We start from the raw sequence: 24,397 nt of genomic DNA on the forward strand, positions 1-24,397 counted from the left end.
GACCTCTGTGGACCTCTGTGGAGCCTCAGGTGGAGGACCTGAAGTGTTCATCATTCGGCCACTGAGGCGTCGATGCTCGCCCTTGTACCTGATGTTTGGTCGTCATCATTTGAACCAACATCAGACATAAAGATGATGCAGATGCTGGATAAACATTAGCCTGGCTGAGCTGTTATGCTAGTGTCTTAGCTTAGCATGCTACCATCACTCCAAAGACCCCTGCACCCTGTCCAAATGCTGCCCCCTAGTGGGAAGTATCACTGTGACTGTGATGCAGAAGACTCTCTGTGCATTTGACTCAAACTAGCATTGTTCTTATGGCTTAGCATTAAGTTAGCATTGTGTCCATTAGTCTGTCCTAATATCCGTGTCCACGTCACTGCTGTCTGATTGGTCAACAGAAGGCTCTGTGTATCCACCCTGCCCCCTCAGGTACATGATAACGGCCCCCCTCTCTCTGCGGCTGGATGCTGTGGAGACGGTGCTGCTGCAGCTGTTCGGTTACACCGATGAGGTGACGGTCTACGTCTTCTTACGGACCTCCATGGCTTCACATCATCTGTCTCAGTATGTCGTCAAGCTCAACCCACAGAATCACTTCCAGGCTGCCGCCAACGTCCGGGTGAGGCATGGCACTGTCAGTGAATGCTGCAGTTTGTTACACACGTCCTAAATAACCACAGCGCCATCTACTGTTTTCTCTCTCTAGCTCCACCCTAACCAGGTGGATAAGAATGTGAACCATGTGATTCTCCATGTCCAATCAGAGGACTTCAACAGCAACGTGCCCGTCTCAATCAGCCGGTCCAACGGCTTTCTGTTCATCCAAACGGACAAACCGCTGTACAACCCGCATCAGACCGGTACGACACAAAGATCAGATCCCTCCCTCCTCTTTCACAGTCCTCACAGACCTCCCACCTACACACATACTTCCTTTGTAGTCCTTGTGCCAGGTCTGTGCACATAAGAATGGGCCAGGTGGTCTATTCACTCGTTTTAGTGTAAAGTTGTCATGTGAGTCCAGTTGTCATCATGTCTCATGTGGTTGTGTGTCATAGTCAAAGTGAGGACCTTCTCCCTGAACCAGGAGCTGAGGCCGGCCAATCGTAGCGTCTTCCTGACATTCAAGGTGAGATTGATGCTGTGACCAGCAGGAGGCAACGTCACCACCTGATTCACAGTGCTGTGATGTTTCATCTGCTCTGATCTCAGATCAATACATTTGTCCCCAACAGGACCCTGATCTGATACCAGTGGACATGGTGGAGATGATTGACAAGAACAACGGAATCCCGTCAATGCAGAACCCCTTTAAAATCCCCATTAAACCAAAGTAGGAATATCAACAGACCCCATGATGTCTGTACTGATCTTTGTGTCTGTGATGTCTGTACTGATCTTTGTGTTTGTGATGTCTGTACGGATCTTTGTGTCTGTGATGTCTGTACTGATCTTTGTGTTTGTGATGTCTGTATGGATCTTTGTGTCTGTGATGTCTGTACTGATCTTTGTGTCTGTCCGTGGTGTCTGTTCTGATCTTTGTGTCTGTGATGTCTTTACTGATCTTTGTGTCTGTGGTATCTGTTCTGATCTTTGTGTCTGTGGTGTCTGTTCTGATCTTTGTGTCTGTGATGTCTGTACTGATCTTTGTGTCTGTGGTGTCTGTTCTGATCTTTGTGTTTGTGATGTCTGTACGGATCTTTGTGTCTGTGTCTGTGGTGTCTGTTCTGATCTTTGTGTCTGTGATGTCTGTACTGATCTTTGTGTCTGTGTCTGTGGTGTCTGTTCTGATCTTTGTGTTTGTGATGTCTGTGCTGATCTGAGTGTATGTGTCCGTGGTGTCTGTTCTGATCTTTGTGTCTGTGATGTCTGTACTGATCTTTGTGTCTGTAGTGTCTGTGCTGATCTTTATGTTTGTGTCTGTGATGTCTGTACTGATCTTTGTGTCTGTGTCCGCGGTGTCTGTTCTGATCTTTGTGTCTGTGATGTCTGTACTGATATTTGTGTCTGTAGTGTCTGTGCTGATCTTTGTGTTTGTGATGTCTGTGCTGATCTTTATGTTTGTGGTGTCTGTACTGATCTTTGTGTTTGTGATGTCTGTACTGATCTTTGTGTTTGTGATGTCTGTGCTGATCTTTGTGTCTGTGTCCTTGGTGTCTGTTCTGAACTTTGTGTCTGTACTGATCTTTGTGTCAGTGGTGTCTGTGCTGATCTTTGTGTTTTGTGTCTTTGTGTCTGTGGTGTCTGTACTGATCTTTGTTTCTGTGATGTCTGTACGGATCTTTGTGTCTGTCTGTGGTGTCTGTTCTGATCTTTGTCTGTGATGTCTGTACTGATCTTTGTGTCTGTGTCCGTGGTGTCTGTACTGATCTTTGTGTTTGTGATGTCTGTGCTGATCTTTGTGTCTGTGTCCATGGTGTCTGTTCTGATCTTTGTGTCTGTGGTGTCTGTTCTGGTCTTTGTGTCTGTGGTGTCTGTGCTGATCTTTGTGTTTTGTGTCTTTGTCTTTGTGTCTGTGGTGTCTGTACTGATCTTTGTGTTTGTTTGTGTCTGTACTGATTTTTGTGTATGTGGTGTCTGTGCTGATCTTTGTGTTTTGTGTCTTTGTCTTTGTGTCTGTGGTGTCTGTACTGATCTTTGTGTTTGTTTGTGTCTGTGGTGTCTGTACTGATCTTTGTGTCTGTGGTGTCTGTGCTGATCTTTGTGTTTTGTGTCTTTGTCTTTGTGTCTGTTCTGATCTTTGTGTTTGTGATGTCTGTACGGATCTTTGTGTCTGTGGTGTCTGTGCTGATCTTTGTGTTTTGTGTCTGTGGTGTCTGTACTGATCTTTGTGTTTGTGATGTCTGTACGGATCTTTGTGTCTGTGTCTGTGGTATCTGTTCTGATCTTTGTGTCTGTGATGTCTGTTCTGATCTTTGTGTCTGTGGTGTCTGTACTGATCTTTGTGTTTGTTTGTGTCTATGGTGTCTGTACTGATTTTTGTGTATGTGGTGTCTGTACTGATCTTTGTGTTTGTGTGTGTTTGTGTCTGTGGTGTCTGTACTGATTTTTGTGTGTTTCCAGGTTGGGAATTTGGACCATTGAAGCTTCTTACTCGAAGGACTTCACCACCTTTGCCAAAACTGACTTTGAGGTCAAAGAATATGGTACGATTGTGAAACATCATTGTGTCATCACACTGCTGGTGCTAATGATGTGTGAGCTGTGTGTTGTTTTAAATGGTTGGTGTCCTGTGTTAGTTCTTCCCAGCTTCTCCATCCAGGTGGAACCAGAGGTACACTACATCAGCTATGCACAGTTCAACCGATTCAGCTTCAAGGTGTCTGCCAAGTGAGTATTTGAGCTTGGACACTGAACAGTCTGGCCTGTTTGATGTGACTTACGGCCTGGTGGATCTCTCAGGTATCTCCATGGAGCTCCGGTGGGCTACGGTGAGGTGTTCCTGCGCTACGGCTACGTCAGCGGAAAGAATCCTCCTGTTATCATCCCAAACTTGGTCAAGAGAGAAAGAGTATGAGCTGTGCCCACTGACCCACCACCTGTTCTCACAACGCTGCAGCTCTGACACATTTGTGTGTGTGTCCTCCAGCTGTCCTCATCAGGTGAAGTGGACGTGACCATCGACATACAGAAAATACTGTCCAAACACGATGGACCGAACGACCTTAGCAGTCTGCGGGGAAAGTACCTGTATATCGCTGCCCTGCTGGAGGAGAACACAGGTAAACTGTGTAAGACTGTAAGACTGTAAGACTCCGCCCTCACACGCTACCAATGTCTCACGACTGACGGCCATTTTGTCCTGGTAGGCGGTATTGCTCAGGAGGTGGAGTTTGCTGCTGTGAAGTTTGTCAAATCACCATACCATCTGAGCCTGGTGTCCACGCCCCCTTTCATCAAACCTGGACTTCCTTACAACATTCAGGTGTGTTGTGCTGTTTATTGATCATTAATCAATAACACAAACCCTGAAAATGACCCACGTCCTGCACTTCTGTGGTTGCTTAATGTTTACTGACCCAAAAGTCAGATCCAGCCTGACAAAGTTCTGAAACTTGGCCGAATAAGTAGGATGTTCATACTGCGCCATATGAATATAAACATGCATGAGAGCATCCACAGTTATAATAATGATCACAATAGAATATGAGATCTATGGAAATCCAGTCATGTGACTTGTCTCTGAAGGTGATGGTGAAGGATCACCTGGAGCAGCTGGTGAGCAATGTTCCGGTTCGCCTGGTGAAGCGGCAGCTGGTCAGAAGCGGTGTGATCAATACTGACATGCAGTGTACTGAGAGCGCCAACAGCGACGACAACGGCGTCGCCATCTTCATCTGCAACGTGCTGAGGGACAGCACCAAGGCTGTCCTGAAGGTCAGCGATGCTGCTGGAACGGGGCTCAGTGATGTCCACTGTTTGCTGCTGACATGTTGTTGCTGCTGACTTGTGTGTGTCTGTGTGACCATGAGCTGTGGTAGTGACTGAAAGAGTGAGATCACAAACACATGTTCATCCAAGAGAAGGTGCCAGGGCAGACCCAGGATGCACTGGGAACCCCTGGGCACCCCCTGGATGAGCTGGTGGAGGTGGCTGTGGAGAAGGAGGTCTGGGTTTCCCTGTTTAGGTGATTGCTCCCACAACCTGACTCTGGATAAGTGTAGAAAATGGACGTTGGGTGGATGTTGTTGACTTGTTGCTTGCTGTTGCTGTCCTTGTTTACTTGTTGTCTTGTTGTTGTTTACTTTTTCAGTCGTTGTCCCCTTGTTGTCTCTGGCACAGTTTGAGACAGCGGACCGCGCCCTCTCAGCAGCCAGTCAGGCCAGTCTGACCCTGGAAGCGGTGGCCTATCATTCTCCCAACGGTCGCTACCTGTACATTGACCCCCCCCTGCCCGGCCAAGGCCTGAAGGTGGGGCGGTATGCCAACATTAAGCTGTTTGCGGTCTTGCCCGCCAACGTGCACATCAAGTCCTTCAACTACCTGGTGAGAAGACGATGCTGCTGACTGTCAGCATTTGTCCTGTTTCCATAGTGACGATGGTGTCTCCATCAGGTGCTGTCCAGAGGGAAGGTGGTGCATTTCAATAGTGTGAAGTACGTCTTCAGCTCCGATCACAAACACACACTGAGCTTCGAGGTGACGCCCTCCATGGTGCCGTCCATACGCCTGCTGGTCTACTACATGCCGTTTGGAGAGCAGATGTCCGAGCTGGTGGCAGACTCCATCTGGCTGGATGTCAGCAACAAGTGTGTCAACGGGCTTCAGGTGCAGCCACACACAACAGTTTAGAATTCATTCTCTGTGCACATCCTGCTGCTGTCAGCACACTCACACAACCCATACCGTGTGTGTGTGTGTGTGTGTCAGACTGACCTGTCTGTTCGGAAGAGGACCTACAAACCAAAGGAGACTCTATCCCTGAATGTTAGGACCAATCAGGATGGTCTGGTGGCTCTGTCAGCTGTAGACTCCGCCCTCTTCACCCTGCGGCCCCACTACAGGGACCCTGTTTCCAGGGTAACTAATAACTTTTATGGTCCCTGTTGACATGGTAACAGTGAATGACTCAGTGACAGGATGTACGGTCACCCACAGGTTCTGCGTCACATCGAGCACAGCGACCAGGGCTGTGGCGGCGGCGGCGGCAGGAATGCCGGGGATGTCTTCAGATTGGCCGGCCTCACCTTCATCACCAACGCTATCGCAGAACACTCAGCCATCAGTACGTTAATAGATCAGTCATGACCTTTGGAGTGACCTGTGAGGTCAACGAGTGATTGGCATGTGATGGACGTGTGATGGACATGTGATTGACGTGATGGACATGTGATGGACAAGTGATGGACGTGTGATTGACGTGATGGATGTATGATGGACATGTGATGGATGTGTGATTGACGTGATGGACATGTGATGGACGTGTGATTGACGTGATGGACATGTGATGGACGTGTGATGGACGTATGATAAACATGTGATGGACGTGTGATTGACATGTGATGGACGTGTGATTGACATATGATAAACATGTGATGGACGTGTGATGGACGTGTTATTGACATGTGATGGACATGTGATGGACATGTGATGGACGTGATGGACGTGTTATTGACATGTGATGGATGTATGATGGACATGTGATGGACGTGTGATTGACGTGATGGACATGTGATGGACGTGTGATTGACGTGATGGACATGTGATGGACGTGTGATGGACGTATGATAAACATGTGATGGACGTGTGATTGACATGTGATGGACGTGTGATTGACATGTGATGGATGTATGATGGACATGTGATGGATGTGTTATTGACATGTGATGGAAGTGTGATGGACGTGTGATTGACATGTGATGGGCGTGTGATGGACGTGATGGACATGTGATGGATGTGTTATTGACATGTGATGGACATGTGATGGACATGTGATGGACGTGTGATGGACGTGTTATTGAAATGTGATGGACGTGTTATTGACATGTGATGGACATGTGATGGACGTATGATGGATGTCTGATGGACGTGTTATTGAATTGTGATGGACGTGTGATGGACATGTGATGGACGTGTTATTGACATGTGATGGACGTGTTATTGACATGTGATGGACGTGTTATTGACATGTGATGGATGTGTGATGGACGTGTGATGGACGTGTTATTGACATGTGATGGACATGTGATGGATGTGTGATGGACATGTGATGGACGTGTTATTGACATGTGATGGACGTGTGATGGACATGTGATGGACGTATGATGGACATGTGATGGAAGTGTTATTGAATTGTGATGGACGTGTGATGGACATGTGATGGACATGTGATGGACGTATGATGGACGTGTTATTGACATGTGATGGACGTGTGATGGACATGTTATTGACATGTGATGGACATGTGATGGACGTATGATGGACGTGTTATTGACATGTGATGGACGTGTGATGAAAATATGATGGACATGTGATGGACGTGTTATTGAAATGTGATGGACGTGTGATGGAAATATGATGGACATGTGATGGACGTGTGATGGACGTGTTATTGACATGTGATGGACGTGTGATGGACATGTGATGGATGTGTGTGCAGATGAGGCGTGCACAGCTGTGGTGCGTCCGAAGCGAGCTCTGACTGAGGAGGATAAGGCCAGTAAAGGTAAGACCGCCTGCAGGTCTCCCTGCTGCTGAAGCTTCTGATCCAGAAAATGTGGGTAATGGTGACACCTGTGGCTGCTGGGTGCACTGCTAAACTTTGTATTAGACCAGGTGTTAAAGTGTTAAAAGTGATGGAGCGACCCCTTGTGACATCACCTGTGTCTGAGTGTTGTCATGGCAGCGCGTCCTCCTGTCTGTGCAGCGCAGACTTACGGTCCTCTGAAGACCTGCTGTGAACAGGGGATGAGGTACATCCCAAAGGTCATGACCTGCCATAAGTTTGCCGCGCAGGCCTTCAGGAAGCTCCCCCCCTGCAGACGGGCCTTCAGGGAGTGCTGCGAGTACATCCAGCAGAACCTGGACCAGGACCAGAACCTCATCCTGGGACGACACGGTCAGTTCAGACCCATTTTGAATTAATGTCTTAAATAACCTGTAGCTGGCGTGTAACTGTACAGCGTGTGTGTCTGTGTGTGTGTCTGTGTGTGTGTCTCTGTGTGTGTGTGTCTGTGTGTGTGTGTGTCTGTGTATGTCTCTCTCTCTCTGTGTCTGTGTGTCTGTCTCTGTGTGTGTCTGTGTGTGGCTTTGTGTGTCTGTCTCTGTGTGTGTCTGTCTGTGTGTGTGTGTGTGTGTGTGTGTCTGTGTGTGTCTGTGTGTGTGTCTGTGTGTGTGTCTGTGTGTGTCTGTGTGTGTGTCTGTGTGTGTCTTTGTGTGTGTGTCTGTGTCTTTGTGTGTGTGTCTGTGTGTGTATCTGTGTGTGTGACTGTGTGTGTGTGTGTGTGTCTGTTTGTGTCTCTCTCTGTGTGTCTGTGTGTGTGTGTCTCTGTATCTGTATCTGTGTGTTTGTGTCTGTCTGTGTGTGTGTGTCTGTGTGTGTGTCTGTCTGTCTGTGTGTGTGTGTCTGTGTGTCTCTGTGTGTGTCTGTGTGTGTGTGTCTGTCTGTGTCTCTGTGTGTGTCTGTGTGTGTGTCTGTCTGTGTCTCTGTGTGTGTCTGTGTGTGTCTGCCTGTGTGTGTCTGCCTGTGTGTGTGTGTCTGTGTGTGTGTCTGTGTGTGTTTGTCTGCCTGTGTGTGTGTCTGTCTGTGTCTCTGTGTGTGTCTGCCTGTGTGTGTGTCTGTGTGTGTCTCTGTGTGTGTCTGTGTGTGTGTCTCTGTGTGTGTGTCTCTGTGTGTGTCTGTGTGTGTGTCTGTGTGTGTGTGTCTGTCTGTGTGTGTGTCTGTCTGTGTCTCTGTGTGTGTCTGTGTGTATGTCTCTGTCTGTGTGTGTGTCTGTGTCTCTGTGTGTGTCTGTCTGTGTCTGTGTGTGTGTCTGTGTGTGTGTGTCTGTCTGTGTCTCTGTGTGTGTCTGTGTGTGTGTCTGCCTGTGTGTGTCTGCCTGTGTGTGTGTGTCTGTGTGTGTGTCTGTGTGTGTTTGTCTGCCTGTGTGTGTGTCTGTCTGTGTCTCTGTGTGTGTCTGCCTGTGTGTGTGTCTGTGTGTGTCTCTGTGTGTGTCTGTGTGTGTGTCTCTGTGTGTGTGTCTCTGTGTGTGTGTGTCTGTGTGTGTCTCTGTGTGTGTCTGTGTGTGTGTCTGTGTGTGTGTGTCTGTCTGTGTGTGTGTCTGTCTGTGTCTCTGTGTGTGTCTGTGTGTATGTCTCTGTCTGTGTGTGTGTCTGTCTGTGTCTCTGTGTGTGTCTGTGTGTATGTCTCTGTCTGTGTGTGTGTCTGTCTGTGTCTGTGTGTGTGTCTGTGTGTCTGTCTGTGTCTCTGTGTGTGTCTGTGTGTGTAGAAATGGGTGCGGACTTTGACCTGGCTCCCTCCCTGGTGCGGAGCTACTTTCCGGAAAGCTGGATGTGGGAGGTGCAGCCGGTCAGGTAAATCAAACACACCTCCTCAGTCCGTGCTTGTTTCTGGACAATGATTAACTGTTTGTTGGCTGATAACCTTTCACCTTTGGTCATGTGAGGCCTCACCGTCTGTTTGACCCCGTGGATCCTTCAGTGCTTCTGTTTTCAGCAGCAACAGCACTTGTTTAACCCGAGTGTCTGATGAGTGCTGCTAATGTTGGAAACAGTGGAGCTGCTGCCGTGCAGTGTGTCAGTGTGTCAGTGTGAGTGTTTGTGTGTTTTGTGTGATCAGGTCAGGCCAGGCCTCCGTCACCAAGACTCTGCCGGACTCGCTCACCACCTGGGAGATCAAGGCCGTCGCCATGTTCAACGACGGCAAGTTGCTCCTCCTCCTCTGACGCTCACGTTCTTTCTTTGTGTTAAGTCTTTTTGTCGTTGTTAAATCTTTGTATGAGGCCGTTTTGTGTGTCTGCAGGCGTGTGTGTTGCCGAGCCTGTCCAGGTGTCGGTCAATCTGCCGCTCAGCGTGGACGTCCCGTTGCCCTACCAGGTGGTCCGAGGAGAGCAGCTGGAGCTGACCGGCTCCGTCTACAACCAGCTGGAGGACAGCGTCTCGGTAGCTAACATCCTCCACAACTACATGTCCCATGATCCTCTTGCAGTGTCCTCACTGCAGTCACAGCGTTTACAGTCATTGTTCTTCATCTCCTTCAGTACTGTGTGACGCTGACTGTGGGCCCAGCGGTCTGCCTGCTGGATTCGCAGCCCGCTGCCGCCGGGGCGGGTCTGCGCTCCACAAAATGCAGGAAGCGGCACCTGGCAGCGAAGGGGGTGGCCGTTGTGGCGTTCACCGTGCTGGGCCTGGAGGCTGGAGAACACACCCTGACCTTCACTCTGCAGACAGAGCAGGGCCGAGGAGACGTCCTGGAGAAGAAGCTGCGAGTGGTGGTACATCAGCTCAGTGAGGCTAAAGGTTGGCAGCAGCCCTCTCACAGACCAGTCCGTCTGATGAACAATGTGTTTGTGTTTGCAGCCTGAGGGCGTGAGACAGGAAGTGGAGTCTGGAGGGAGGCTGGACCCACGGGGCCTGTACGGTATGTAGACAGAGAGCGCCCTGTGGCTGCAGGCGCTCTGCTCAGCTGACTGCTGCTCTGTGCCGCCACAGGTTCAGAGAGGAGGACGGTGGTGCTGAAGACCCAGCTGCCCGACAACATCGTCCCCAACACGGGGGTGGAGCGACTGCTGACCATCACCGGTAAAGGAGGTCACAGCGTCACACTGTGGCGTCCATACTGCCCGTGGCGTCACATGGGCGTGCTTGTTCTGTTCACCAGGGGAGGTTCCAGGTGAAGTCCTGACTGTGATGCATGACCCAGAGGGCCTCAGACAGCTCGCCAACCTGCCGCCCGGCTCGGCCGAGGCGGAGCTCGGCAGTCTCCTCCCCTTGGTCCAGGTGTATCAGTTCCTGGAGACCACGAGGAGCTGGGGGGTGCTGGGAGAGGACATCCAGCAGAAATCTGCAGACCTGAAATGGAAGATCAGCGGGGGTGAGGAGACGCAGCAGAGAGGCTGACGGAGGCACGAGCGCTTTGTTTACTGTGTGTGTGTCTGTGTGTCTGTGTGTGACTGTGTGTCTGTGTGTTTCTGTGTGTGTGACTGTGTGTGTGTGTCTGTGTGTGTGTGTGACTGTCTGTGTGTGTCTGTCTGTGTGACTGTGTGTGTCTGTGTCTGTGTGTGTCTGTGACTGTGTGTGTGTCTGTGTGTGACTGTGTGTCTGTGTGTTTCTGTGTGTGACTGTGTGTGTGTGTCTGTGTGTGACTGTGTGTCTGTGTGTTTCTGTGTGTGTGACTGTGTGTGTCTGTGTCTGTGTGTGTCTGTGACTGTGTGTGTCTGTGTGTGACTGTGTCTGTGTGTTTCTGTGTGTGACTGTGTGTGTGTGTCTGTGTGTGTGTGTGTCTGTGTGTGTCTGTGTGTGTGACTGTGTGTGTCTGTGTCTGTGTGTGTCTGTGTGTGACTGTGTGTGTGTCTGTGTGTGTCTGTGTGTGACTGTGTGTGTGTGTGTGTGTGTCTGTGTGTGTGTCTGTGTGTGTGTCTGTGTGCGTGACTGTGACTGTGTCTGTGTGTTTCTGTGTGTGTGACTGTGTGTGTGTCTGTGTGTGTGTGTGACTGTCTGTGTGTGTCTGTGTGTGTGTCTGTGTGTGTGACTGTGTGTGTGTGTGTGTCTGTGTGTGTGTGTGACTGTCTGTGTGTGTCTGTGTGTGTGTCTGTGTGTGTGACTGTGTGTGTGTGTGTGTGTGTGTGTCTGTGTGTGTCTGTGTGTGTGTGACTGTGTGTGTGTGTGTGTGTGTGTGTGTGTGACTGTGTGTGTGTCTGTGTGTGTGTCTGTGTGTGTGACTGTGTGTCTGTGTGTGTGTGACTGTGTGTCTGTGTGTGTGTCTGTGTGTGTGTGTGACTGTGTGTGTGTGTCTGTGTGTGACTGTGTGTCTGTCTGTGTCTGTGTGTGTGACTGTGTGTGTCTGTGTGTGTGTCTGTGTGTGTCTGTCTGTGTGTGTGTGTGTTGTGTTGTGTGACTGTGTGTCTGTCTGTGTGTGTGTCTGTGTGTGTGTGTATGTGTGTGACTGTGTGTCTGTCTGTGTGACTGTGTGTGTGTCTGTGTGTGTGTGTCTGTGTGTGTCTGTCTGTGTGTGTGTCTGTGTGTGTGTCTGTGTGTCTGTGTGTGTGACTGTGTGTGTGTCTGTGTGTGCGTGTGTGTATGTATGTGTCTGTGTGTGTGTCTGTGTGTGTCTGTCTGCGTGTGTGTCTGTGTGTGTGACTGTGTGTGTGTCTGTGTGTGCGTGTGTGTATGTATGTGACTGTGTGTGTGTGTGTGTGTGTGTCTGTGTGTGTGACTGTGTGTCTGTCTGTGTGACTGTCTGTGTGTCTGTGTGTGTGTCTGTGTGTGTAGGTCTGGTCAGCATCAGCTCATACAAAAACGGTGACAACAGTTACAGCATGTGGATGAAGAGAGAGTCCAGCACCTGGTGGGTTAACACATCGTCACACACGCTGTTTAATTGTAACCGTCAGAGTCACATGTTTTATTCTGTAGTTTGCTTGAGTGACTGTTGTGTTGTGTTGTGTTGTGTTGTGTTCTGCTCTGTTGTGTTCTGTTATGCTCTGTTGTGTTCTGTTCTGCTCTGTTGTGTTCTGTTCTGTTCTGTTCTGTTCTGTTCTGTTCTGCTCTGTTCTGTTCTGCTCTGTTTTGTTTTGTTCTGTTCTGCTCTGTTGTGTTCTGTTATGCTCTGTTGTGTTCTGTTGTGTTCTGTTCTGTTCTGCTCTGTTGTGTTCTGTTCTGTTCTGTTCTGTTCTGCTCTGTTCTGCTCTGTTGTGTTCTGTTGTGTTCTGTTCTGTTCTGCTCTGTTCTGCTCTGTTCTGCTCTGTTGTGTTCTGTTATGCTCTGTTGTGTTCTGTTATGCTCTGTTGTGTTCTGTTGTGTTCTGTTCTGTTCTGCTCTGTTGTGTTCTGTTCTGTTCTGCTCTGTTCTGTTCTGTTCTGTTCTGCTCTGTTCTGCTCTGTTGTGTTCTGTTGTGTTCTGTTCTGTTCTGCTCTGTTGTGTTCTGTTCTGTTCTGTTCTGCTCTGTTCTGCTCTCTTCTGTTCTGCTCTGCTCTGCTCTGTTCTGTTCTGTTGTGTTCTGCTCTGCTCTGCTCTGCTCTGTTCTGCTCTGTTCTGTTATGTTCTGCTCTGTTCTGTTCTGCTCTGTTCTGCTCTCTTCTGTTCTGTCATGTCATGACTGGATGCTCGGTGACCTTTCTCCCTCTGCACCGCCTGGCAGGATGACGGCTCAGGTGGTCAGCGCCCTGGCGAGGGCTGATCAGCTGGTGCTTGTGGACCATCAGTCCCTCTCAGACTCTGTGTCCTGGCTGATCCGGAAGATGCAGCAGCCGGATGGATCCTTTGTGGACAAATCCTTCGTCAGACCCATCAAGCTCATGGTCACTCCTCTTCCTCCTTCACCATGTTCTTCTTCTGCTGTTGTGTTAAAGCTCTGTGTGTTCTGATTGGCTGCAGGCAGGGGGGGGGCCGTGCCGTGGATCAGTCCGTGTACCTGACGTCCTTTGCGCTGATCGCCTTGTGCAGAGCCACCAGGATCGATGACCCCATCCTGCAGCTGCAGGTGAGCCCTCCTCTTCCTCCTCCTCCTCTTCCTCCTCAGCACCATCAGAATCGCACCCTAAGCCATTTCTTCTTCTCTCTCAGTTTCACGATATCGCTATGACAGCTGCAGCAGACTACATATCCCAGCATGCCTCGGGGGTGAAGAGCGTGTACGTGCGTGCTGTGGCGACTTACGCACTGACCCTCCATGACCCCAACAGTGCAGAGGCCAACCAGCTGTACAACAGCCTGGAGGGTCTGGCCTATGAGAAGGGTTAGTGTTCCAGTCCACAGGAAGTCAGGTCCGTGGTCTTCATCAGCAGCTCAGTGATGAAGATGAGATACACCCCCCACAGGCTGTGTTTAGGTAGCTAAACAGCTAATCTTAGCCAGCTGTTAGCCAGCTGTTAGCCAGCTGTTAGCCAGCTGTCACAACAAGCCCGGGCAGTAACAGTACGACAAACAATATCAAGCAGCTCAGACAGTGTGAACAGACACACAAACAGCTGTGTGTGTGTGTGTTCAGGTACCCCTACTGAGCTCAGGTTCTGGAAGGAGTCCACTGTGGCGGAGGGTAGTCTGAAACCTGACCAGTCCAGCGGTCTGACGGTGGAGACCACGGCATACGTCCTGCTGACGGTGCTGCTGAAGGTGCTGCTGTGTTCTAAACTCTGAGACAATCAATCAGTCATTAGAAATCAATATTACTGATCATCACTGTATTCAAGGGGAGGATCCAATACGCCAACCCCATCCTGTCCTGGTTGACCCAGGATCAGCACTATGGAGAGGGTTTCTACTCTGTACAGGTAAGACCACACACTGCCTGAAGGTGTCCCTGCTATGTCCACACACAGACTACAGCGTCCCTCAGTGACCTCTGACCTCACTCAGGACACGGTCCTAACACTGGAAGCTTTGACGGAGTACAGCAAGGTCGTCCCTAAGACCAGACTGGATCAGATCATCAACGTCCGCTACAACAAGAAGGGGGTGCTGACACGAGTCCACCTCAGCAGCATCCAACCGCTGGCCTCGCCCATCCAGGTGAGACAAGTCAGAGAGGTACCAGGTGAGACAGTGAGACAGAGTCAGACATGTGCGTGTGTCCTAGATAACCAAGAATGATGACATCATCGTGTCCACGGGCTTAGGGAGCGGCGTGTCTGACGTGAAGGTGGGTGTGGTCTCAGCCTCTCATTGGCTCCCTGGGTTCCTCTGAACTTCTGGCTGTGCTTTCAGATGAAGACGGTGTACTACCAGACCGAGGCGTCCACCCAGGGCCGCTGTAACTTTGACCTCACCATCGAGGTGGTTGGCGCCGACGCCTCCAGCAGTGAGTACACCTGAACGTCTGTCTGCAGACCCCCAGAGGGGGCAGGGTTTGAATCTCTTCTTCTCTCCCTCAGACCCCAGCCTGCGGTCCCCTCACCTGGTCGCCTGTGCAAAGTAAGTCCTGTCCAGGCTGATGCTGAGCTGCAGGTGGCAGAGGCTGCGACCTCTGACCTCTGACCTCTGTGTTGCAGGTACCAACCTCCTCCTAACGAGGTGTACACAGAGTCCAGTCTGACGGTGATGAAGATCCAGCTGCCAACAGGTGTAGACGCGTACCTGGAGGACTTGAAACAGGTGAGGACAGAGGTCGAGGGCTTGTCCGTCTCACGCAGTCCTGTCCCCTGTCCTAACACGTCCTCTGCTCCGTCCCGTGCAGTTCAGAGACACGATGGAGCCGATCATCTCCCACTACGAGCAGCAGGGAAACACCATCGTCATTCAGATGGACACTGTGAGTCGCTCGCTGTGATGTCATCACCTTCAGGTGAACGTTCTGTGCTTGTAACTTCCTGTCCCACTGCCAGGTTCCCTCAGACATCTTTCTGTGCGTCGGTTTTCGGGTGAGGACCAGCTTCAGGGTGAGAGGAGCCAGCGAGTCCCTGTTCAGTGTCACCGAGCCGCAGGACAAAGGTGAGAGCTGCTGCATGCTGGGACCCCCCCCCCCCCCCCCCCCCCCCCCCCCCGTTATTGATTACAGTGATCACCACCCCGTTATTGATTACAGTGATCATCACCCTGTTATTGATTACAGTGATCATCACCCTGTTATTGATTACAGTGATCATCACCATCATCTTGCTGTGATCTGATTCTTATTCTTATTTCCTGGTGTTTTTCAGGGAGCTTGTGCACCAAGCGCTTCTCCTACGAAGAGCAGAGGCTGCAGCGCTTCTGTATGGGCGAAGAGTGTCAGTGCATGACAGGTGAGGTGGGCTCCAGCCCTGATTGGCTCCCCGAGCTGTCAATCACACTGACACACACGCTGTGTTACAGCTGCGTGCGCTATGTACAGAGAAGGCGTCGACCCGACTCTGACTGCCGACAAACGCACCGAAGAGACCTGCAGGCCGCACATCAAGTACGGTGAGCGCCAGCAGCAACGAAGGACACACAAACAACACACAAACAACAGCAACGAAGAAGGACACACAAATAACACACAAACAGAAACACAAACAACAGCAACAAAGGACACACAGACAACAAAAACAGCAACACAGACAACAGCAATGAAGAAAGACACACAAACAACACACAAACAGAAACACAAACAGCAACAAAAAGGGAAACGCAAACAACAACAAACTAACTAACAGCAACGAACAAGGACACACAAACAGCAACAACACAAACAACAGCAGCGAACAAGGACACACAACAACAAGCAGCAAAAAACAACAACACACCAACAACAACAACAAACTAACTAACAGCAACAAACAACAACAACAAACAGCATGTGATGTGTGTGTTCCCTCTGCAGCCTACAGGGTGACGGTGAGGTCGGCAGCAGCAGCAGATGGAGACTTCATGACCTACACAGCCACCGTGACTGAAGTCCTGAAGAACACAGGTGAGACAGTCTGAAGACTGAGGGCCCACACAACACACAGGTGATCAGCAGACGGTCCAACAGTCCCTGAACGCACAACACATAAACATTTAGTACAAACGTCTTCACACCACAGTAAATAATAAAGAGTCAAAACTCAAAGTCCTGTCCTCCTCACAGCCAGCAGGACGCCATGCTGGAGTCACATGACCAACACTCAGAGTCTCTGTCTGACCTGCAGACCTGTGGTCTGAACATACTGGTCCCGGATCAGACTACAGCTCTTTATGTCCGTTTACTTTTGACTCCTGAGTTCTTTGTGTGCTGCAGAGTTTGAGGCGGTGCGTTCAGGTACAGAGGTGCAGCTGGTAAAGAAGGCCACCTGCAGCGGAGTCAACGTCCAGAACAACAAACAGTACCTGGTGATGGGAGCCAGCGGGTCAGAGGTCACCAGCGGCCAAAGCATCAAGTCAGTGTCTCTGCCTGTCTGCCGCCTGTTGTCCTTCCTCCTGTCCATGCTCTGATGTCTTGTGTTGGACAGGTACCGTCTCCCTCTGGACTCGGACGCCCTGGTGGAGCTGTGGCCCACAGACTGTAGTTCTCCTGACTGTCAGGACTACAGTACCCAGCTGCAGGACTTTGCTCTGGACCTGCAGCTGTCCAGCTGCCCCTGAGTCTTCGCAGTGCTGATGAAGAATGTTTGTGCTGTTTTTTAATGTGCCAATAAAGTTCTGATGCTCGCTTGAGTATTTGCTTATATTGGGGCTCTTATTCTGAAATGTGTCCACCGGAAGCGAGCCAGTGCGCAGGGGGATGTAGTTTTATTTTGAAAGAGCGGGCCGGATGTTTGCGTGCAGGCTTCAGCTGTCAGGGTAGTTCGTCAACATGCGGCAGTAAACCGGGTCGAACCGGGAACGGACAGTCGGTGTCGCTCGGTTTGGCGGGAGAATGGAGACGTTCAGCAAGCTAACGAGCATGTTGCTGCACGCGCTGGAGACGGTGAGTCACAAGCTGTTAGCTGTTAGCTGTTAGCTCGGTTAGCTCTGTCAAGTGACGGGAAAAAGTTGGACAAAGTTGGTCGCGGGGGAGGACAGCCTCCCTGTCCACCGGAGGACAGGGAGACCGTCTGTCAGGTAGTCCGAATGTGTCTGACGACAGGAAGCTAACAGTTGCTAAAGTTAGCTTAGAGTTGATCCAGGTGTTTGTTGACGTGGAGGAATGTCCTCAGGTATTCAGACAGACAGGTCCGAGCACAGAGCAGCGGATGGTGTCAGACAGCAGCAGCTGAACGTGTCCTCTGTGATGAAGATGAGGCAGAAGGTCCACACAGCTGCAGCTCTGAGGACTTTATTCAGGAGGAGTGTATGAAGAAACATGTCCCCAGAAAACAGCACACTCATGTCTGTCTGTGTCTCTGTCTTTCTGTCTGTGTCTCCCTGTCTCTCTGTGTCTCTCTGTCTGTCTCTCTCTGTCTGTGTCTGTATGTCTGTCTCTCTCTGTGTTTCTGTCTCTCTGTGTCTCTCTGTATGTCTGTCTCTCTCTGTGTCTCTGTCTCTCTGTGTCTCTCTGTCAGAGGGAGCCCACTGTCGACCTCCTGGACTCATTTGTCGATCACTGGAAATCAATAACGAATTATTACATAGTGACGACAGGTGAGTGCAGCTTTATTCTGCAGATACACTGACTGTTGCCTGAATCACCCACTGTGTGTGTCTCTGTGTGTGTGTCTGTGTTTCTGTGTGTCTTTGTGTGTCTGTGTGTCTGTGTTTCTGTGTGTGTCTGTGTTTCTGTGTGTCTTTGTGTGTCTGTGTTTCTGTGTGTCTTTGTGTGTCTGTCTGTTTCTGTGTCTGTGTGTGTAGATGACAGCCGTCCTGTCAGACAGACAGACATCCCCTGGCGTCTCAGGCAGATGTTGGACATCCTGGTGTACGAGGAGAAGCAGCAGGTCAGTCACCTGAACGCCTCCCACCATGTTGGAGTAACGTTGATTGATTATTGATTGGTGTATTGATTAGGATGTGGAGGACCCTGGACCCTGTATGGAGTATCTGCTGCAACACAAGCTGCTGGAGACGCTGTGCACGCTGGGGAAGGCTCAGGTAAGGCTGCAGCGCCTCCTGCAGGACACACTTGTTCAGGCTGGAGGTGCTGATTGGACACTGATCAGCTGGAATGATTGATCATGTGTGTGTTTGTAATGTGGCGGCGCTGATGTCTGTGTGGAAACTCCCCTCAGTACCCTCCAGGCATGTCGCAGCAGGTCCTGCTGTTCTCCTCCAAGCTGCTGTCCCAGGTGCAGCAGCCTCTGCTGCACCTGGTGAACGTCTACAGGCCTGTGCAGGTAAGCTCTCACCGCTGTGAGGAGGAGGCGCGGTAAGCCGCCCTCTAACACCACCTCTGCTCCGCCCACAGAAGATGATTCGTCTCTGTGCGCTTCCTGGTTCCCAAACAGAGAAGGAGGAAGCTCTGTTCCTATTGGCTGTCTGCTCCAAAGTCAAACAGGACCCACACACGCTCAGATACATCTTAGAGGTAACCACAAACATCGGCCCTGTCCCACAGGGGGCGCTCTGCAGACAGCCCAGAATGAATGGAGCTCAAAATAAACTGACCAATCAGCAGCCCTTAGCAGCATGCTAGTGTTTCATGAAAGGACTCTGACACATGATAAATTCTGTGTCTGACTGACCTGAAGTATTACTTGAAGCAGGTGGAAATGATTTTACCTGCTCAGTGTTTTCAGCTTCCAGACCAATCAGCAGCCAAGACACCAGCCCCTGACCAGTTACATCACAGCACAGACCCACCGGGGGCACCTGTCCACGGCCCCGTCCAATCAGAGGGCGGTTTGCTGCCGGTCCTGCTTCAGCTCACTAAGAGTCAGGTGAGCTGGATGCACCTCTGCTGTGGGCCCTGTGAGCCCTCATGTGTTCATCTGTGGGATGTCTGATCCACAGAAGGGCTCGGTGTGTCTGAAGGCCTACGAGAGCCTCCTGCTGCTGTCGGCATGCTCGGGGGAGCTTCTCTGCTGTCACACCCAGCTGGGGGAGCTGCTGGCTGGGAGGCTGCTGGAGCTCTACAGCCTGCTGCCGCTGCAGACCCTGGATCCTGGAGAGGTGCAGAGCTGGCCCCAAACGCCGTGGAGGTACACGCTCCCCCTGTACCCCCTGTGTCTGGTTACCATGACAACACAAGCAGAAGGTCCAGTTGATGCTGTAGTAATCACAATTCTAACTCTGACTGATCCGGCATCACACACTATATGACCCAAAGTATGTGGACAGGAAGTTAGCGTCTCCTGCGCTCCCGCCACAAACAACCAATAGGATTCCTCAGTTATCTTTTGAAATATTGCATAAAATAAATACAAGTTCATGATCCTACAGCAGGATAATCCTCAGTAATGAATGTCCCTCCTCTGCATCAGCTCCCAGTCCTCTCACTGCAGTGCTGACCTCAGCTCAGAGCCAGGTCACATGACCAGCTTCTTCTCCTGGTTTGACTTCCTGGATCAGCTGATGATTGAAGCGCCTGAGGTACACACACACACACTCACTCTCACAATTCAATTCAATTCAATTCAGTTTTATTTATATTTTACAATCAGACATCGTCTCAAAGCGCTTCACAGGAACCCCCCTAAGAGCACTGTGGCAAGGAAACACTCCCTTTAAGAGGAAGAAACCTTGAGCAGGACCCGTCAGCTTAAGGGGGAACCAGTCCTGCTGCTAGTCAGAGAGGATGAAGGAGAGAGAGAGAGCGAGAGAATGAAGGAGAGAGAGAGAGAGAGAGAGAGGAGAGAGAGAGAGGATGAAGGAGAGAGAGAGAGAGAGAGGATGAAGGAGAGAGAGAGAGAGAGAGAGAGAGGAGAGAGAGAGAGAGGATGAAGGAGAGAGAGAGAGAGAGAGAGGATGAGAGGAGAGAGAGAGAGAGAGAGAGGAGAGAGAGAGGATGAAGGAGAGAGAGAGAGAGAGAGGGGAGAGAGAGAGGATGAAGGAGGAGAGAGAGAGGAGAGAGAGAGAGGATGAAGGAGAGAGAGAGAGAGAATGAAGGAGAGAGAGAGAGCGAGAGAATGAAGGAGAGAGAGAGAGAGAGAGAGAGAGAGAGAGAGGAGCAAACATGCAGCAGATGAAACAGTGATTATATTCTAATGATATCTATATATCGTCAGTCCATAAGTAGGAATAGTCATTTGATAGTAATCAAAGCAAAGATGAGCAGCAGGGGCCGATGAAGTCCATGAGCACAGGAGAGACCAGGGGCCGGACTGAGGGTCAGGATGCAGGTCTGAGACCTGAGAGAGAGAGAGAGAGAGAGAGAGAGAGCGAGGTACAGAACTACAGGAAGACAGTGAACACAGATTATGAGACGATATTACCCAGTATGATCCAGACTAAGGAGAGCAGAGGAGAGGTCAGAGGGTGAGGGGGAAACTGCTCAGAGGGTCGTGTTTGTGCCCCTGACAACGTAGAGCAATAGAGACTTCACGGGCCGGACTGCAGGTCAGCATGCAGGTCTTGAGACCAGTGTGAGCCAGAGAGAAAAGGAGAGGTCAGAGGGTGAGAGGGAAACACTCACACACTCTCACCCAGCGGCCCTCTGCACTCTGTCCTTCCCTGTGTGCAGGTGTTGGCGCTGACGCTCACTCAGTGTGTCCATCAGCTGTGGTTGGTGAACGTCCTTCAGCCTCAGCTGCTGCACACGTACGTTCGTTTGTCGCACGTGAGAACGCTGCGCCGCAGAAGGCGGGCTGTCTGACGTCCAGGTTTGTTTGTCTGCTGCAGGTGTGAGCAGGTGGTCCTGGGGTCCACCGCTGTCGTCTGTGCGGCGGTTAGACTGGTCCGCTCCCCCTCTCTGCTGGATCGGTTGGTCCACTTCCTGCTGAAGACCCCGACTCTGACGCACCTGCTGCTGCAGCGCTGCAACCACGTGTCTGACCAGGTGAGACTCACAGAGACATGGGACGTATTGTTGTCACAGGTGTTGGACACACACCGGTCTGTCTCTGTCCTTAGATCAGTATGGTGTCTCTGGCTCTGGTGGAGGAGTTACTACAGAAGCCTCACAGGGACATTTTGGACGTCCTGGTGTTGAGTTTCCTGCAGAGTCGAAGTTACCTGTCTCCATCTGCTGAAGGACAGGAGGACAGACACCCAGAGACCAGCGAGGATAGCGAGTAGGTCCAACACTTGTCTTTGTTAAAGTGTGTGTGAGGTGAGACATGCTGATGGCGTCCTTCCTGTCTGCAGGGACCTGGAGGAGGACCCCTTCTTCTCGGACAGTTTGTGCTTCTCAGACGGTCCTTTGCTTACTCCTCCTCCCTGCTCCACGGCTGCCCCCCCCCTCTCCGGACAGGACGCTGCTGCTGATGTTGTTAACAGGTAACACAACCCCCCCCCCCCATCATCACAATGACACACACTGATGTTAAATCACCAGTCTGATGATGTGTCTGTGTGTGTGTGTCTCTCTCTGTGTCTGTGTTTCTGTGTGTGTCTGTGTGTGTCTGTGTGTGGGTTTGTGTCTCTCTGTGTGTGTCTGTGTCTGTGTCTGTGTGTCTCTCTGTGTCTGTGTCTCTGTGTGTGTGTGTGTGTCTGTGTCTCTCTGTGTCTGTGTCTCTGTGTGTGTCTGTGTCTGTGTCTCTCTCTGTGTCTGTGTCTCTGTGTGTGTGTGTGTCCCTGTGTGTCCCTGTGTGTGTGTCTCTTTGTGTCTGTGTGTGTGTCTCTCTGTGTCTGTGTGTGTGTCTCTCTGTGTCTGTGTCTCTGTGTGTGTGTCTGTGTCTCTCTGTGTGTCTCTGTGTGTGTCTGTGTCTCTGTGTCTCTGTCTGTGTGTGTGTTAGTTTCCTGTGTCTGGTTCCTGTTCAGGTTCGGTCTGCTCAGCTGCTGCAGGAAGGAGGATATGAGACGTATGTCCACGATGCTCACACACAGGTCAGGGAACACACACACAGACACACAGTCATTAACTTTGAACACACACACGTCTGACTCCGCCTCCTGCTTCAGGTGACTCGGTGTCAAGCTCTCTCTCTGTCCTGGGATTGGCCGAGCAGCCTCCCTCCTCCTGCCTCCCTCTCAGGTGAGGAGGACAGGTTCTTTGAAGGTGACCTGCTGAAAGTTCTCTTCGATCGACTAGGACGCATCCTGGAGCAGGTACACACACTCACACACCCGTGTCTCCTCACACACACTTTCAGTTGCTGATGTGCACTGTGTGTGTGTGTCCGCAGCCATACGAGCTGAACCTGCAGGTGACGGCCGTCCTCTCCAGGCTGTCGGCCTTCAGCCACCCTCTGCTGCACGAGTACCTGCTGAACCCCTACATACACCTGTCCCACAGCTCCAGGTCGCTCTTCTCCGTCCTTGTCAGGGTGAGACACGCAGAGATGCAGACATGTTGGCTGTCTTCATTTTCAGCCTGAAGATGGTGTGTGACCGTCTGTGTGTGTCTGTGTGTGTGTGTGTGTCTCTGTGTGTGTCTCTGTGTGTGTGTGTGTGTGTGTGTGTGTGTGTCTGTCTGTCTGTGTGTGTGTGTGTCTCTGTCTGTCTCTGTGTGTGTGTGTGTGTGTGTGTGTGTGTGTGTGTGTGTGTCTGTCTCTGTCTCTGTGTGTGTGTGTCTGTGTGTGTCTGTGTGTGTGTGTGTGTGTCTCTGTCTGTCTGTGTGTGTGTGTGTGTGTGTGTGTGTGTGTCTCTGTCTGTGTGTCTGTCTGTGTGTGTGTCTGTGTCTGTCTGTGTGTGTGTGTCTGTGTGTCTCTGTGTGTGTGTGTCTCTGTCTGTGTGTCTGTGTGTCTCTGTGTGTGTGTCTGACTGTGTGTGTCTCTGATTGTGTGTGTCTGTGTGTGTGTCTCTCTGTGTGTGTCTATGTGTGTCTGTCTCTGTGTGTGTCTCTGTGTGTGTGTGTCTGTGTCTGTGTGTGTGTCTGTTTCTGTGTGTGTCTGTGTGTGTGTGTCTGACTGTGTGTCTCTGTGTGTGTCTCTGTGTGTCTATGTGTGTCTGTCTCTGTGTGTGTCTCTGTGTGTGTGTCTCTCTGTGTGTCTATGTGTGTGTGTCTCTGTGTGTGTGTGTCTGACTGTGTGTGTCTCTGTGTGTGTGTCTATGTGTGTGTGTCTCTGTGTGTGTGTGTCTGACTGTGTGTGTATCTGTGTGTGTCTCTCTGTGTGTCTGTCTCTGTGTGTGTCTGTCTGTGTCTCTGTGTGTGTCTGTGTGTCTCTGTCTGTGTCTGTGTGTGTCTGTCTCTGTGTGTGTCTGTGTGTGTGTGTGACTCTCAGGTGATGGCAGAGTTGGTCCAGAGGATCCAGCAGGTCTCTAACCTGCCTGACAGGCTGCTGAACACCAGGAGACACCTGCTGGGACTGAGCCACAGCACTGGGTAACCGTCCACCTGTCCTGTCCTCTTGTGTAGGACGGGGTTTTGTTCAGTGGTTTCTGTGGGCAGCTGTGGGGGGGTGTCAGAATGATGATGAGTGAGCAGACATGTGACTGTTGGTCTGTCCTCAGACTGGAACACCTGGTTCTGCTGAGAGGAGTCATCGTCCTGGAGGAGTTCTGTAAGGAGCTTGCGGCCGTTGCTTTTGTGAAGCTGTCCCTGGACTCAGAGGAACTTACCTGGACTGGGACCAAGTGACCTGTGATGGGTCTGTATTAGGGATGTCCTGATCAGGTTTTTTTGCCCTCGACCGAGTCCCGATTCGATCCTAGCAAAACGTGTTTGTGTGTGTGGCGCCACGCTAGGAGATTTCACACACGCAGCGGCTCATCGAGGTCTCGAACCAGGACCTCTCGCACCAAAAGCGACTGTCATACCCCTACACTACAGGACACAGAGCCACCCTGCCCAGAAGGCGTTACCTTTCAGAGTCCTAATAAATATATCTGAGTCCTGATCGGAAGGTAAAGTCCGATTCCGATCGAGTCTGAAATCACGTCATCGGGCCCAATTTCCGATCACGTGATCGGATCGGGACATCCCTAGTCTGTATGATCTGTGCGTCTTCAGGACTAATAAAGCGGCCTGACAGCAGGACACGGTCCTCGGGGACGGCCATCGTCTCTGTCTGCAGGTTTTTGTTCAGGTTTTTAAAGACATGTGATATTTATTGCTCGCGGTCAGCTGAGCCTGGACTCTGAGTTACATGTGTGTAAGGCCCCGTTCACACTGGGGAAATAAATGTGGCTTAAGCAGGATTTGGCCGCATCCAGATCAATCCAGATGTGTTTTTTTCCAAGTGTGAACACCTCCAATCCGGCTGAATCCAGTTTGATTTCAAGCCGGCTAGATCCACCCTCGAGAAGTGGATCTAGCCGGATTGGCTCAAATGTGGCTCAGGTGTGAACGCAGCGAATCCGGCTAGCCACATTATTAGCCATATTACGAGGCGCCACCTAGTGG

At 50.9% G+C, this 24,397-nt stretch overlaps 2 protein-coding genes across 3 annotated transcripts in view; both read left to right on the forward strand.

The window, feature by feature from the left end:
• Window positions 1–16,766, forward strand: part of c5 (complement component 5) — a 17,018-nt gene extending 252 nt beyond the window's left edge. Inside the window, exons 2-42 of the mRNA XM_028414912.1 lie at window positions 433–622; window positions 710–863; window positions 1,062–1,132; window positions 1,239–1,336; window positions 3,067–3,149; window positions 3,243–3,333; window positions 3,406–3,514; window positions 3,593–3,725; window positions 3,813–3,928; window positions 4,192–4,380; window positions 4,786–4,989; window positions 5,059–5,271; window positions 5,374–5,523; window positions 5,602–5,728; window positions 7,103–7,168; window positions 7,370–7,561; window positions 8,931–9,015; window positions 9,281–9,363; window positions 9,464–9,603; window positions 9,702–9,935; window positions 10,021–10,081; window positions 10,153–10,242; window positions 10,322–10,534; window positions 11,932–12,007; window positions 12,800–12,959; window positions 13,040–13,141; window positions 13,225–13,396; window positions 13,649–13,773; window positions 13,851–13,931; window positions 14,017–14,169; window positions 14,237–14,299; window positions 14,365–14,458; window positions 14,532–14,571; window positions 14,649–14,751; window positions 14,834–14,908; window positions 14,982–15,087; window positions 15,297–15,380; window positions 15,451–15,540; window positions 15,941–16,030; window positions 16,340–16,478; window positions 16,551–16,766. Coding sequence (XP_028270713.1) covers window positions 433–622; window positions 710–863; window positions 1,062–1,132; window positions 1,239–1,336; window positions 3,067–3,149; window positions 3,243–3,333; window positions 3,406–3,514; window positions 3,593–3,725; window positions 3,813–3,928; window positions 4,192–4,380; window positions 4,786–4,989; window positions 5,059–5,271; window positions 5,374–5,523; window positions 5,602–5,728; window positions 7,103–7,168; window positions 7,370–7,561; window positions 8,931–9,015; window positions 9,281–9,363; window positions 9,464–9,603; window positions 9,702–9,935; window positions 10,021–10,081; window positions 10,153–10,242; window positions 10,322–10,534; window positions 11,932–12,007; window positions 12,800–12,959; window positions 13,040–13,141; window positions 13,225–13,396; window positions 13,649–13,773; window positions 13,851–13,931; window positions 14,017–14,169; window positions 14,237–14,299; window positions 14,365–14,458; window positions 14,532–14,571; window positions 14,649–14,751; window positions 14,834–14,908; window positions 14,982–15,087; window positions 15,297–15,380; window positions 15,451–15,540; window positions 15,941–16,030; window positions 16,340–16,478; window positions 16,551–16,683 — 4,978 coding nt within the window. The 3' untranslated portion in view covers window positions 16,684–16,766. The remainder of the gene's footprint in view (window positions 1–432; window positions 623–709; window positions 864–1,061; window positions 1,133–1,238; window positions 1,337–3,066; window positions 3,150–3,242; window positions 3,334–3,405; window positions 3,515–3,592; window positions 3,726–3,812; window positions 3,929–4,191; window positions 4,381–4,785; window positions 4,990–5,058; window positions 5,272–5,373; window positions 5,524–5,601; window positions 5,729–7,102; window positions 7,169–7,369; window positions 7,562–8,930; window positions 9,016–9,280; window positions 9,364–9,463; window positions 9,604–9,701; window positions 9,936–10,020; window positions 10,082–10,152; window positions 10,243–10,321; window positions 10,535–11,931; window positions 12,008–12,799; window positions 12,960–13,039; window positions 13,142–13,224; window positions 13,397–13,648; window positions 13,774–13,850; window positions 13,932–14,016; window positions 14,170–14,236; window positions 14,300–14,364; window positions 14,459–14,531; window positions 14,572–14,648; window positions 14,752–14,833; window positions 14,909–14,981; window positions 15,088–15,296; window positions 15,381–15,450; window positions 15,541–15,940; window positions 16,031–16,339; window positions 16,479–16,550) is intronic.
• A 43-nt stretch (window positions 16,767–16,809) lies between these two features.
• fhip2b (FHF complex subunit HOOK interacting protein 2B) lies at window positions 16,810–24,208 on the forward strand. 2 transcript variants are annotated; one of them, XM_028414910.1, is made up of 18 exons: window positions 16,810–17,008; window positions 17,583–17,661; window positions 17,869–17,954; window positions 18,025–18,108; window positions 18,246–18,350; window positions 18,422–18,541; window positions 18,744–18,893; window positions 18,967–19,154; window positions 19,437–19,545; window positions 20,636–20,712; window positions 20,794–20,950; window positions 21,025–21,185; window positions 21,259–21,390; window positions 21,849–21,939; window positions 22,015–22,161; window positions 22,239–22,379; window positions 23,277–23,377; window positions 23,506–24,208. In XM_028414910.1, exons 1-18 carry the CDS (start codon window positions 16,958–16,960, stop codon window positions 23,630–23,632), a joined length of 2,106 nt encoding a protein of 701 aa, XP_028270711.1. In that variant the 5' UTR covers window positions 16,810–16,957; the 3' UTR covers window positions 23,633–24,208. The 2 variants fall into 2 exon arrangements, with proteins under 2 accessions (XP_028270711.1, XP_028270712.1); XM_028414911.1 differs by having other exon boundaries at window positions 18,753–18,893.
• Window positions 24,209–24,397: the final 189 nt, after the last annotated feature.

This window comes from Parambassis ranga, chromosome 9, assembly GCF_900634625.1.
Source record: "Parambassis ranga chromosome 9, fParRan2.1, whole genome shotgun sequence".
NCBI classification, from domain to species: Eukaryota; Metazoa; Chordata; class Actinopteri; family Ambassidae; genus Parambassis; species Parambassis ranga.

What these genes read in the sequence shown, in the direction of transcription:
- fhip2b (XM_028414910.1), top strand. Translation starts at nt 16,958, where the DNA reads ATGGAGACGTTCAGCAAGCTAACGAGCATGTTGCTGCACGCGCTGGAG. An exon ending in CGCTCAGATACATCTTAGAG is followed by an intron (nt 18,542 to 18,743) that starts GTAACCACAAAC and finishes TTACCTGCTCAG; the next exon opens with TGTTTTCAGCTTCCAGACCA. An exon ending in GCTGCTGATGTTGTTAACAG is followed by an intron (nt 21,391 to 21,848) that starts GTAACACAACCC and finishes TGTGTGTGTTAG; the next exon opens with TTTCCTGTGTCTGGTTCCTG.